This window comes from Macaca nemestrina, chromosome 8 (genome assembly GCF_043159975.1).
Source record: "Macaca nemestrina isolate mMacNem1 chromosome 8, mMacNem.hap1, whole genome shotgun sequence".
NCBI classification, from domain to species: Eukaryota; Metazoa; Chordata; class Mammalia; order Primates; family Cercopithecidae; genus Macaca; species Macaca nemestrina.
The window spans coordinates 152,295,747-152,309,794 of NC_092132.1; the positions used below are offsets into that span (position 1 = coordinate 152,295,747).

At 50.7% G+C, this 14,048-nt stretch overlaps 1 protein-coding gene across 1 annotated transcript in view; it reads right to left on the minus strand.

The window, feature by feature from the left end:
• LOC105491891 (myomesin 2) overlaps positions 1-14,048 on the minus strand; it is a 100,541-nt gene that overhangs the window by 80,411 nt on the left and 6,082 nt on the right. Inside the window, 3 exon segments of the mRNA XM_071068671.1 lie at positions 8,716-8,808; positions 10,183-10,340; positions 10,477-10,619. Coding sequence (XP_070924772.1) covers positions 8,716-8,808; positions 10,183-10,340; positions 10,477-10,619 — 394 coding nt within the window.

Sequence of the window (14,048 nt, forward strand, 5' to 3'; positions counted from 1 at the left end):
GAGACAAGAGGGGGTAAGGAAGAGGCGCTGAGATCAGCTGAGCTTTTACTCAACACTAAGCCCTCTTCAGGTCACGTTACGTCAGCATTTCCATGTTCATCCCCAAGTAGCCTCGAAATAGACGTCATTATCCCGCTAGGATGGTGAGCAAGCAACATGGCAAGCTAAGAAGCTAGGTTAACAAGGTCCACGTGACTCCAAAATTGCATTCTTTCTGGCAGCTCCTTTCCAAGCCATGGACACCTGAGCAGAATCTTAATCTGGGAAAAGAAACAACACAAAAAGTCCCCACTTTTGAGAAAAGCAAGAGTTACTCAAGTCTGACTTTTCAAATGCATCAAGAAGCCAGTGCCTCCAGAGACAAAATCCATTCCTGCGAAGTCATCAGTAATTTTATTTTCTTCTCTGTTCCACTAGGAGCTGAACATATTTTCTCAGACCAAAAATTTCCATTTCTCCAACAAAAGGGAAACAGCGTGTCTGAGACCTGTGCTATTACCAAGAATTCTTTCCCCTCCTCCTGAAGTTCAAATCCAGCCTCAATATGTCAGAGAAAGCCATCCGGTCTCCCTGGCTGCCACCGCTCAAGGGACAGAGGACACCCAGAGCCCGGTCCGGGTAGATCTTCAAACCAAGAGCATTATCTTCTAGTTCACCTTGGAGGAATACAAGCCAAACTACAAAATCATCAGCAAAGCTACAATTCCAGCCTGAACTCATTAGAAGCTACACTGCTATGCAATTTCCAGATTCACCACAAGTACAGCCATGTCTCCAGGGCAAAGTAACAGTGTGTGTAAAACACATAAAAATCCCATAAGTAGAGGCTTTCTCCAATGCTAAGCATTAACAACCTGTGCTGATCTACCCATATAATTCACACATAATACTCGTATACACATTCCCACAGGGAGCGTAACCTGCCGCTGCCTCTCGGAACATGCCTGGGACTGGGTTCCGGGGTGGAAGGAGGAGCTGCTTCTCTGCGGAACCCATGGGCATTTCTCCATTTTGTTTGTTTGTTTGTTTTGTGCTCGTGTTTCTTCTTCTAAATAATAAAACCATTATGTTTTCATAAATGCATTCTCCAAACCCAAAGATATTCTTTTGGGATTCGCCCTCACCCTTCCTCTCCAACAATCCCACCCCCACTAGCAATAACACAACAGATGAGAGAAACAAGGGCGACAGCCTCCCACAGGCACTGCTGGAAGGATTCAAATGCCAGCGTATATGGAAGTGAGCAAGGCGGTCTGTAAAAATCTGCTTGATCAGAATCTGCTGACCTGGAGCCTGTCCTGTGAATGCACAATCCAGGTGGACTCAGACTCGCAAGGAGGGAGCCATTAAACCAGAGAAGCACAGAGCAGGTGCACGGGCAGTTCCCATGCAGGAACCGCCGGACGTGACCCTGCTGGACCAGGGCAGGACTCACGGGACGTGACCTGGCTGGACAAGGGCACGGGCTGTCCCCAAGACCAGCAGGTCACCGTCATGACCAGTTCCTGAGTGAGGAGGGGTGAATGTCTTGACCCACCCTTGTCCTCGAGGAGCGGGAGTGTGGGCTGCATGGATGGGGCTGCAGCCAGTCCCCTCAAAAACCCTGCTGCTGCCTGTTACGTAACATCGACGGCATTCACGCTGCGCCCCACAGCTCTCAACTCAAAACTCCCCTACGTGCTGCACGTTCCTTCTTCCGTGCGTTTTAGCCGTTTTTAAACTGTGGTGTCAGTGTAGACTCAGCACATCACACACCGGTCAGGCATCGAAGCCCAACTCGAACCTCACGCAGTCACTTAACTCACGGGTACTGGGGCCTCGGGCAGAGCTTCTCCTACCACCTCTGTGTAATCGGATAATATTCTGAGATGTCAAGGTAAAAATGTTTTCACTTGCAACTACTTGTCTGGGATTCAGGATTTTTTTCAATATGAGGCAATAAGAAGAAGAGAGAATAAGAAGAAACCTTGAGCAATAAGAAGATATAAGAAAACTCAGGGCACAAATAGTTACCGAGGCTCTTTTTTCTGAGACGGAGTCTCACTCTGTCACTGGGGCTGAAGTGCAGTGGCGCGATCTTGGCTCACTTCAATCTCCACTTCCCAGGTTCAAGCAATTCTCCTGCCTCAGCCTCCCGAGTAGCTGGGATTACAGGTGCGCGCCACCACACCCAGCTAATTTTTTGTATTTTTAGTAGAGATGGGGTTTCACCATGTTGGCCAGGCTGGTCTCAAACTCCTAACCTCGTGATTCACCTGCCTCGACCTCCCAAAACGCTGGGATTACAGGCGTGAGCCACCATGCCCAGCCTGCCAAGGTTCTTACACACCAGCAGCTGCCAGCCTCAAATTCTCCTTCCAAATTGGTGCCTTCATGAGACCAGCCCAATCATTCTTATCTACTGACTTTCCAAGAAACACATCAAGGGTGTTTTAGACTTCTAGAGTACATGTATTGAGCACCCACAGCTTACTAGGTTTACTTTGGTGATTAAATAAAACAATGTATTTGCAAACACTTTGTAGTTTCATCATGTAATGTTCATCTTACGTATCAGTAATTAAGAGACAGTAGCTGAATTCCTGATCCAAAAGTTCAAAGATGATTCCTTCTGGCCTCTCCTCCACAGAAATCCCTCCTTGCCCTTATAGTCCTATATAGCAGCACAATTTCCAAGTCTTTTGAGAACTGCCACAAATTGCTGTTTCACAGCTCCTTGGCAGGGGATAGCTGGGAGGGGCCCAGGAACGGGATAAACCTTGTCTTAGAATGGAGGAAATAGGATCACTGGTGCCAGGAGAGGAGAAGGAGGAGGGGGATGTGTCTCCCAGGCCAGCAGCCTCTCCCAAAGGGCAGGGAGCTTGTTTTTCAATTGACTTAAGGCATTAAGATCCCAGGGGAGTGCAGCCTCACGCATTAGCACTGATTAGCTCGTCAAATCACCAATTAGCACTTGGTGCTCAGAGGCAGCAGCCACTGGGGAAGAAGCCCTCCATCCACTTCGTCGCCCTCAGCGACTGATGCAAAACGCTGGGGCTCCTGAGCATGGATTCCGAAGAGAATTGATTCTGAAGACAGCGCTCTCCTTCCTCCTATAAGGAAACCCATCACCCGAGCAAAGATCCCGACCCACTGACGATGGCGGTGGCCCCAGTCCATCCAGGGTGTGCCCCGCTAAGGAGCTTGCAGTCACCCCCAGGGTGGGCACGGGTGAGTCAGGCCTTCTGTTTATGGTCCCCGCTATCTCACCCTTTTCTATTTCTCTTTCGTCCTTGTTTCATACTGTGTGATATGTGTTGGAACACAGGTCCCTGTGTAGATTATAAACAAACGCACAGACCTGCCCTGGGAGGGAGGTAAGGGTGAAACGGGGTTTGGCGGGTTTGCCCCCTGGCTGCCCCGAGGCCGGGAAACAGGGGGCCTGGGCGGAGGACGGAGCAGACCCGGGAGGAAGGTCAGCCACTCTCGCGTGGAGACTTCCTCAGCTTAGCCTTTGTCCACTCGAGATTTGGAGGCAAATCACAGCTTTGGTCCATGGGCAGTTCCCAAAGGACCCCAGTCTTCCTTCCCTTCCCGAGGCCCCACACAAGCACTCGGCTCACCCTCAGTCTAATTCCAGCCTTTGCTTCATGCTGTGAGAACTTGCAAGCGAGTGAGGGAGAGGCAAGGGTTTTATTTTCTGTTCGGACAGGTTCCCAGAATAGACGGAGAGAGTCTTCTCTGGTCTCAATTTATATAAACGTCCATGGGGCCCTTTGCCATCCCAGAGTCTCTGTTTAAAGGCCCCCAAAACAACCCCCTGGGAGAAGTGGTTCTGTCCTGTCTTGAAGATGAGCAGACATGAGGTTAAGTGCCATATCGATTCTCATGGGCCTCATGTTCTCACATTGTAAGCGGTGATGACACTGGATTTGTAATTTAATTAAATCAAAATGTAAATAGCAAACTCTACAAATAAAGTACAAGAAGTGTTTCACCCTAAAATAATTCAGCAAGGAGTGAGTGGGGAGTGAGCCTGTTACTTATGGAAAACCAGATAGATTGTTCTATTATAAATATTTTTATAAAAATATAAGAACATCATATTCTTTGAAGAATGAGGGCTCACATCCTGAGTCCCATGAGAAAATCTTGCACGCGTATAAAACATTACCAATTACAAATTTAAAATCAAATAGTGCCAACGGGGAGCTGCTTTTTCGGCACTTGAAGAATTCAGCTTACAGCGGCCAAAGAATATTCATAGGAATAAATGTCACTCATCTCACAGATGGAAAAGCTCATTCCTGAGCCAATGAAGACGTGGGTGCCAACACATTCCGCCCCTGAAAATGGCCACAGATCCGATGACCGGCGGCTCAGCAGTTTGGAATGAATAGCTGAGACAAGCTGTAATTTGTGGGCTTATCTCATTGCTCTTTTCCTGAAGCATATTAACATTTCATTTGTTTGGAGCTTCCCAGGACCGAGAAGAATACTGAGAGGAAAGTTGGTCTTGGAAATTTCCTTTTCCCAAGTTTCCCAAATACTTGCATATTCAGGCAAAATCCAAGTCCATCAGAGGAGACCTATATTTGGGGATCATGGAGTCGTGGTGTTCCCGGGGCGGATTAAACAACTTTAGCTCACAAATGAGTCCATTCCGTTCAAAGCCCATACGGTTCCCAAGGTAAAGTTTGAATGTTGCCAACACCAAAGTCAATGTGACATTTTTCATTCTTGAGAAAGGAATATCGTTATTTTCTTTTTAAAACGATTATTGGAACACAGCTTGGGAACAAGCTGATCTGGAACTCAGACCAACCTACTTACCCCTAAACAGTCACGGCACACACAGGGTAGAAAGCAGACAGCCCCACACACCCACGAGCTGTCCGAAATGAAGGCAGATGGTCTCTTGCCAGACATGACGGCCTACGGTCTATTAAAACTCCCACAACTTTCGGAAATCCAAGGACAGAAAGTTTCTCCCTGAAAAACTTGGAGAGGTTGCCGGGTGAGGCATCCCATGCAGCCTGTGCCTAACTCCCCTGCCCACGCCAGGGCTCACCCCGCTGTGATGGCCACAGCTCTGAGAATACTTGGACCCCTCTCTTCACTAATGTCCAGTCGAGCCCAGCAGCAAATCCTGCTGGCTCTACCCTCAAAATCTGCCCAGAGCACCCGCTTCTTCCCGCTGCCCTGTGCCCTCCTGCTCCCAGGCCCCTGGTCCTTCCTGGATTCTGGCCAGGGCTCCCCACCAGGCCTGCTAGGCCCTGCAGCCTGTCTGCAGTCAGAGTGATCCTCTCGAGGTGAAGGTCACATCCTTCCTTCTCCCCTCAGCCCTCTGGGGTCTCCCTGCCTCCCTCCAGCAAAACCAATGTCCTTACAATGGCCCACGGGGTCCCCTGATCTGCAGGGCCACTGGCTATGCCTGTGACAGCTTGTCCCCTGCCAACCCTCTAGCCCGGGACCCCTGATGCACCTCTCAGAGCCTCTGTGACAGGGGCCCACCCACTCCACAGCTCTGGGTCCTCAACTGGCCTTCAAGCCTTGCTCACGTGACATCTCCATGAAGGTCCACCTGGCGTCTATTTCACACCACAACGCGCCGCAGCCCCTCCCCGTGCCCAGCACTGCTGCTGTGGCTGGCTCTGTCCTTCCCTCACAATTGCCTCCTGATGCCAGAGAGTGGGACCTGGAAGGCGGTATCCAGGTCTTGACCCCTGAATCCTCCCGAGCCTCCAGGACAGCACCAGGCACAGAGCAGGCTCTCTGTGAGCAGGGCCGAGGAGCCTGCCAGAGGGACAGCTTTCCTAGAGAAACGCGGATTTATCTGAGGAAACGAGGCAGGATGCCCCGCAAATTTCAATCTCAACTATCGCCTTTCAACAACCAACTCTAGTGAATCTGCAGCGGGCGGACAGTTCCAGCAGGAGAAAGGCCGCAGGCCTCATGCAGGCTCCTTGGAAGAGGGGGCAGGAGGGAGCCTCACCCAGAGGAGCTGGCGGACCCCCGACTCAGGGAGGGCACCACCGGGCAGACGCCATGCTCAGGCCACCCTCACCCAGAGGAGCTGGCGGACCCCCGACTCAGGGAGGGCACCACCGGGCAGATGCCATGCTCAGGCCACCGGGGCGAGCATCAGGAAGAACTGGCTCAAGCCACAGCCCCAGGCAGAATCAGAAATAGGAGGAAGGGAAGGCAGGAAGAGGAAGAGTTGGTGAGGATGCTGGGCGAGGGCACAGGGCAGGAGCCAGACTTTCTGCCAGGCTGGAGGGGACAAAGACTAGTCTCTTACTAAACACCAGGCTGGAGGGGATGGAGACGCCCTCCCTCACTAAACACCGGGCTGGAGGGGACGGAGACGCCCTCCCTCACTAAACACTGGGCTGGAGGGGACGGAGACACCCCCCTCACTAAACACCGGGCTGGAGGGGACGGAGACGCCCTCCCTCACTAAACACCGGGCTGGAGGGGACGGAGACACCCCCCTCACTAAACACCGGGCTGGAGGGGACGGAGACGCCCTCCCTCACTAAACACCGGGCTGGAGGGGACAGAGACGCCCTCCCTCACTAAACACCGGGCTGGACGGGGATGGAGACGCCCTCCCTCACTAAACACCGGGCTGGATGGGACGGAGACACCCCCCTCACTAAACACCGGGCTGGAGGGGATGGAGACGCCCTCCCTCACTAAACACCGGGCTGGAGCGGACAGACGCCCCCCCTCACTAAACACCGGGCTGGAGGGGACGGAGACGCCCTCCCTCACTAAACACCGGGCTGGATGGGGACAGAGACACCCTCCCTCACTAAACAGCAAGCTGGATGGGGACAGAGACACCCCCCTCACTAAACCGGAGACAACTCATTGGAACCCTCTTCTGGACCAGTCCCCATGCTCGGTGGGCCCTCAGGAGTAAGAATCCCACCAGCTCAGCCAAGCTCAAGCCCCTCCCTTGACAGCAGATGGGCTCCTCACCCCTCCATCCCCAGGGACGTCTGACGGCCCCAGCCTGCCTTCAGCCGGAACCCTGCCGGGGAGGCTCGGCGTGAACCCCGTCACCCCCGTCTGTCTAATTTCCCATCCACCCTACCCTGCTCCCTGGTCCCACTCCCACTTTCCTGCTGTACTCAGAGCTGAGCCCGGTTTCTCTCCCTGTGGTCCTGGAAGAAAGTCTTTCTTAACGTCCTGAACAAGTGTCAAGATAACTTTTTAACAGGATCCAATGTATAAAAGCTTTAAAAAACAAAAAACAAACAAACAGAAAAACCAAGACTTTCACTCGAAGCAGGCTTCTGGGGAGAAGAGGTAGGGATGTCACCTTCTGAGCTCCTCCGAGCTCCCTCTGGGGATCAGTGGCACCTTTTCCTCCGAAGAAACGAGGCCTAACAATGACACACTCACTGCTTTACAGTTTAGTCAGAATAAAATCAATCAAATCGTATATTCCAATGTCTCGCTTACTTTTTACCTTATTAATATCCCTCATGTTTTCCTAGAAGGGATTTGATATAACTGACCACACATACAAGCACACACCCCCCAAACATCCCATTATATATATAAACATACATATATAAACATATATAAACACAAAGTGCATCTTCTTGCAGCAACTCTGTGAGTCCTATAGCGAAGATAAAATTGTTACTGTCTCTTGATAATTGTTTTCAGGAGACGTTAATGGCTTATCCAAAGTCACACGGTAAATGTGGCCTTCTGGCTCCTGGACAAGGGTGTGCTCCTTAAGTTCTATAACAGGCTGTCAGGTTCACTGGAAAAATTAACATTAGAGCCATGGGAAGGTGCCATGATACACTACTGGTGAAAAAAGCTGACTTGTGTAATGTCAGGGTCCTTTGTGTAAAGTAAAAACCGTGTATACAGAGAAACAGAAAAAGAACAGCAGGGTCTCACTTTTATTTAAAAAATGAAATGTGTGGACCGGGGGCAGCGGGTCAAGCCTGTAATCCCAGCACTTTGGGAGGCCGAGGTGGGCAGATCACCTGAGGTCGGGAGTTCGAGACCAGCCTGACCGACATGGAGAAACCACATCTCTACTAAAAATACAAAATTAGTTGGGTGTGGTGGCCCATGCCTGTCATCCCCACTACTCGGGAGGCTGAGGCAGGAGAATCGCTTGAACCTGGGAGGTGGAGGTTGTGGTGAGCCGAGACCGTGCCACTGCACTCCAGTCTGGGCAACAAGAGTGAAACTCTGTCTCAAAAAAAAAAAGAAGTGTGTGTGTCACGTGAGAAAAGAAGAAATGCCAGCTATACAGCAACATACTGGGTGCTGGATGTACAGATGATTGTCTTTCTTTTATTTGTCTACATTTCATATACTTTTTTGATTTTTTATAAGAAAATCAAGGTTATTATTTTTTGAACAGTCTGAACTTAGAGTGTGTTACTCGAACCTGACAGCAGGTGTCAGTGAAACCTTCTTGCACTGCATGGAGGCCTTTCCACCCCGATGCCGTTACCTTTCCCTAAACTATCCACTGTCTTTATTCCCAGAGTTTGCATTCCTCTGGCCAGACACGAAGGAAAAACAAAGGGAAGCTTCCAGCACCAGTACCATTAACTCATAAATGCTATTTAAAGTCACCCGGGGTGCAAACAGACAGGTGTGATTTGGCCTCCAGTTACCCATCTGACTTCTTCTTTGGGGTCTGCAGTGCTGATTACTGGACACCAGTGTCCAGAGCCCCCACCGCGGCCATACCTGTTGATCTGCAACGTGTGCACGCCATAGTTGCTCTCAATTCTGTACTTTCCCGGTTCAGCCGCCTGGCAAATCAGACTGCCATCTTTGTACCTAAATGAGGAAAACACGTTTTTAGTTTAAAGGCAGAGTTGTTATTTTGTGTGTGTGCAATTCTGCCCCAGCTCCCCCGCGCCCCTCGGACGTGCTGCTGCCCATTTCTGCATGTTTCCCTTAGAGCCTCAGGTGGAAGGAGGACACAGCCCTGAGGGTGCGGCCCAGAGCTCGCACTGATTTTGATTTCTAAGGCGAGAGCAGCACTTGCCTCATTCAGACTCTCAGGGGATTCCCCACCTGGCAGATCCAACACCTGCTTGACTTTTGTTGGGAATTCAGGACTTGTCATTCCATGAGGAAAACTGGGGTGCTGGGTCCCGGACCCACCTACTTAAGCTGCAGTGGAGCTAGTGTCTCAGGGAGTTCTGCGGGACCTAACGCACTGACCCTGGGGAAGGGAAGCTGGCTTCATGGCTCCATCCAGAAGGCAGGACCACATCCACCCTGGCACCTCCACATCACGAGCAGGCGAGCCTCTGCCTCCCAAGCCTGCCTTCCAGAGAACCTCAGCATCCAGCCATCAGCCACAATGCGCCCGGTCTGTGGCTCAGAGTCCCAACCCCACGTATAAATGCACATAGATCTAGGTATAACTTTAGCAATACATGTTGATACAAAAAGGGTCTCAAGGGCTTAAAGATGTAATTCTTCAATTATCACAGCTTGATTAACTGCAGCCCTGCGGTCCCAAAGCTTCAGAGTTTACGCTTTCCACTTATGAGTTTTTCACATTGAAAAGCAGACTCTCCAGCTCTGTGTACCTTCAGCAATCACGCGTGTGCTCTTGCAAACAGGACGACAGCCAGGCTCATTTCAGGGCAGTGACTTTTAAATAAAACCCTCTGGCCAGGCACATGGCTCACGCCTGTCATCCCAGCACTTTGGGAGGCCAAGGCAGGTAGATCACTTGAGGTCAGGAGTTCAAGATCAGCCTGTCCAACATGATGAAAACCCATCTCTACTAAAAATACAAAAATTAGCCAGGTGTGGTGGCGTGCACCTGTGGCCCCAGCTACTTAGGAGGCTGAGGCAGGAGAATCGCTCGAACCAGGGAAGTGGAGGTTGCAATGAGCTGAGATTGCACCATCTTATTCCAGCCTGAATGGATTCCAACAGAGCAAGAATCCATCTCAAAAAAAAAAAAAAAAAAAAAGCCCTTGAAAAATTTGTTGACTCAATGTCATGAAAATAAAAATGTGTGCATATTAGTTAAAGTGGATGTTCAGAGTTTCTATAAACATATTTCTGCATAAAGTTTCAACGCAAGCAGCCTCCAGCACAGGCTCAATGGCATTTGTCTCCTTAACTAGGATGTTTCTTAACGAAAACGCAGAACGGACTTCTTAACCCCCTAGGAACAGAGCGCCTCACCACTGCACCACGGGTGTGGGAAATCCTTGCACGGTAAAACAAAGCGTCACAGACATCCTCTCCCAGACGGTGTGGGATCGCAGCCGCACCAGGATCTCAGGAGCCCTGCTTATCCGCTCTTCGAATGTGTGTCTCTCCCAGGCCAGCTTGTCCTCCATCTGCCCCAAGAAGCAAGGATGGTCAGGTTCCCAGGCAGCGAGCCACACTCTGCCCTCAGCCCTTTGAGCACCATGCAAACAAGCTAAGATCTAGTCCACGCATCCCAGAGACCCAGCCACCCTGAGACCCTCCTACCATCTGCTGAATGGCGTATTTGTCCAGCTTGTCGCGGGCCTGGGAGCGTGCCAGGTGGACATTCTCCTCCATGTGGGCCAGCTCGCTAAGGAAGCGCTGTCGCTTGGCCTCGCCATAGGCGGCCACCAGGGATTGGTACCTGCGGGAGCCAAGAAGCCGCCTCAGTTTCAGGAGTCACAGAGAAAACCACGGGGCCCCTGGAGGCTAGAAAGAGCAGGCCGTTCTCTCCCCTGGGATTTCCTTAAGTGCGTTCAAGAAGAGAACAGGAGAAATGCTACTTCTGCTCATCTGTATCTATTGTCAAGAGTATATTTTGGTGTGTGAATGCCATGCATGATGAAGTTGTAAAGAAGAACGTGTATGTGATTTATTAATAAAAAAGAAAATACAGGAGGTGCCAGCCCCAACTTTCTTTCACCACCGAGAGTGCACAATTGCAACCGCTTGGAGGCCCTCAGAGATGCTTTGGAGAATTGCTGTGAGCCGCAAAAGACAACAGGCCCCCACTCAGAGTCGGGAAGTTAATCTGCTCTCTTAAAAACAGAGACGTCGTTCCGCATCTTCGCGTGCCCAGAAACTCGCATGCCGCAGGTGCTCGGTAAAGACAGGGCACCTCGGGAAATCAGGGAAGCTTTGTGGATTTATCAGACAAAGGGCTTGATGCTTTCCCAGGTCTGAGACTCAAAACTGTTAGGTGCTGCTGGGCTAGGGGTGCTTCTGAAGTCAGTTCCATGATTTGAAAATTTAGGAAAATGGTGATGTCCCTTTGTGTGAGTTTTCCTCTGCAGGGCAGCAAATAAAAGCTGTGTGTTTTCCTGGGAAGAATGCAGTTTCTGAGGGATTTTAAGACTGAATTAAAGTATTTTGAGTTAAAAAAAAAACACAGATAAGAAATGTCTGAATGCTAAAAATAATAATAAATAAAGGATTAAATAAAGGATTCAGCATCTTCAATCCATAGGGACTGAGAAATGTCCACATCCTCACGGCTCACATGCCATCTTGTGAACCCCACAAACCGCACCCCAACACTGCCAGGCCCGGGCTGCCTCCATGCTCTGAGATGCTCCGGCAGCTCTTTCAGCCTCATCTCCCTCCCTCACCATCGTGTTCCCAAAGTCTCCCTGAAATTAGGACGCTCACTGTTCTGCTGCTGTCTTGGGATTCTGTCCCACTCGCGAGAAGAGTCGCGCTGCCATCCCTTTCAATCAAAACTCTCTCCTTCCTTCAAGGCCCATCTCAAATGCCATCTCTCCCGTGGAGCCATTCCTAATTCTCCCCGCTCTGCCTTAAACACCAGACCTCTTTTTATTTCTCTTAGGGCCTTTATGATCATAATTTGCATACATTTCATCCTTCCCGGGAGAAAGGATTGGCTACTTCTCACCTCTGTATTCCCCAGATTCAGTACACAGAAGATGACTCATAAATACTCAGTAGTCTAAGCTAGGCTGGGGGAGGTTGGTTCCCGAGTGGCAGGGACGGGAAGCTGCACAGACTGCCTGGGAAGGAGGCGGTGGAGGGAAAGGTGGTGGAGCCGGAGCGCTGCCTGCGGTACTGTGTGAGCCACCAAGAGGCTGTTCGGCCAGGGCCACACCGCACAGAAAGTCCCACTGTCGAAGCTAGAGCAGACCACAGGGTCACGGCTGTCCGGAGACATGGGGAGGGCTGTCCGAGACCCGCTGCAGGTTGGCGGTAAGGGCTGTCGGAGGCCTAGGGTGCAGGGCCTCTGTCTGAGGTGCTTCCACACCCCACACAGCTCCCATGGACCAGTGCTTCCCCTGCAGCGAATAAGACTAAGGCCTGGTGTGAGGCATTTGGGAAATTTGCAATCAGAATTGCAGAAAAGTCTGCAGCCTCTTCATACAGAAACAGGGTGGGAGGAACACTAAAATCTAACCATAAAAGGAATGTAGATTTCCCTTCTTAGGAATCTGGGATCTCACCTCCCACCTCCCTGTCCCCACTCAGATCCGACACACCGCCTTTCCCTCCAACGTTTAGGGAACAGTCTCTTTGGGCCTCCACTGTCCTGCATGCCCTCTGCCTGGGGCAGATTCCTCCCAACCCCTAATGGGCTGGCTTCTGCTCCTCCTGCTTTCAACACACGGGTCTCTCCCTCAGAGACTCTCCCCTGGGGCCACCCTCAAATCACAGCCCTGCTGGTCTCTTTCATACGTCCTCATCCTCCTCCTGCACAGCACTCGCCACTGCTGTAAGCACATGCATGTGCGTGTTGAATGACACCAGCCCTGTACTGTGACTCTGAATCCCAACCAAGCGGGAAAATGCCCACTTGGTTCCCCCAGTATCCAGGTACCTCGTTCCCCAGTATCCATGTACTTGGTTCCCCCTGGTATCCAGGTGCCAGATGCCAGGAGGAATTCTAGGAACATGTGTCCAAGAAATGAGCTACGGCGTCAGACGTCCTGCATGGAACAAGCCTTCTTACAGGGAGTGAATCCCACTGACTTGCAGGGATCGAGAAGGCAAAGTTTGGTCTGTGCCCCGCAGCGCCGTGAACGTCTTCTCTCGATGCCGTTTACATTTCTATGGGCTCTTTATGTTTGAGTTACAAGAGCCTCAGCTTATTCTTAAGTCAACAGCACCACTATCCTCTAACCCTCTATGATTCAGAATAACTAATTGGTCTGGAATTCCTCCCACACCCAACCCCAAGTCAGAGCATTGAGGAAATATTTCTGCCGGTCGATGATCAGTTGACCGTGACTTCAGCCCACGCATGCAAAGTAATGTCATTTGTCATGTACTGATTGCAGATGACAAGCCCTGGGACAGGTTGCTTGCAAGATACGGGGAGGCCCATTTTTCACTGGAACTGAAGGAAGATGTCAGAGGGACATTTCCAACAGGCCATATCTTCCAGAAGGATGTGTTGAGTGCCTTCAGAGCGCTGACATCTCTTCAGTATTTATTTAACACAGGGACATCAGCAGTAACTCACATCAGTGAGCCCACAATTTCATCTTTTGCAAAGGACCCACTTGTCCAGTGCATTAAACTAATATCCACCTTGGGAGGTCGGGGAGAAATACATGCTTGCAATGATGTTTGCAGCCCATGAGAGTGGTGAATTCTAATAAGGGCTGGAATCCACGGAGCTGCTCACATCACTCAGCACGGGGCTCACTCATCCCTCCCGGGCCCTTCTGCGCGATGGTAATAGAAGAGGCTTCACAATAAATCTCAATTAGTGCTTGCCCAACTCACTGAGATCCCCACGACTTATATTTACCTTTAAAGGAGGAAAGAACTGATTTCAAAACCACCTTCCCCATGGAAGACATGCACATGGGTTAGGAGAATACAACACTGGGGGGCTGCTGAAGAAAATCTCATGGAGAGCGTGAGCCGTGGGCTCCACACAAGGCTGGCACAGCCCCTGGGCTTCGTCCCCTGTCTCTACTATGTACAAGAGAGACTGGCATTTAACGTGAGCATCAGAGGTGCAGTGAGAACATAACCCATCACCAGTCATTCAAATCCCTTCTTTGAGTCAGATTTGGTATTGCAAGAGCATAGCCCAATGGGTTTTAGGACAATTTCCAACA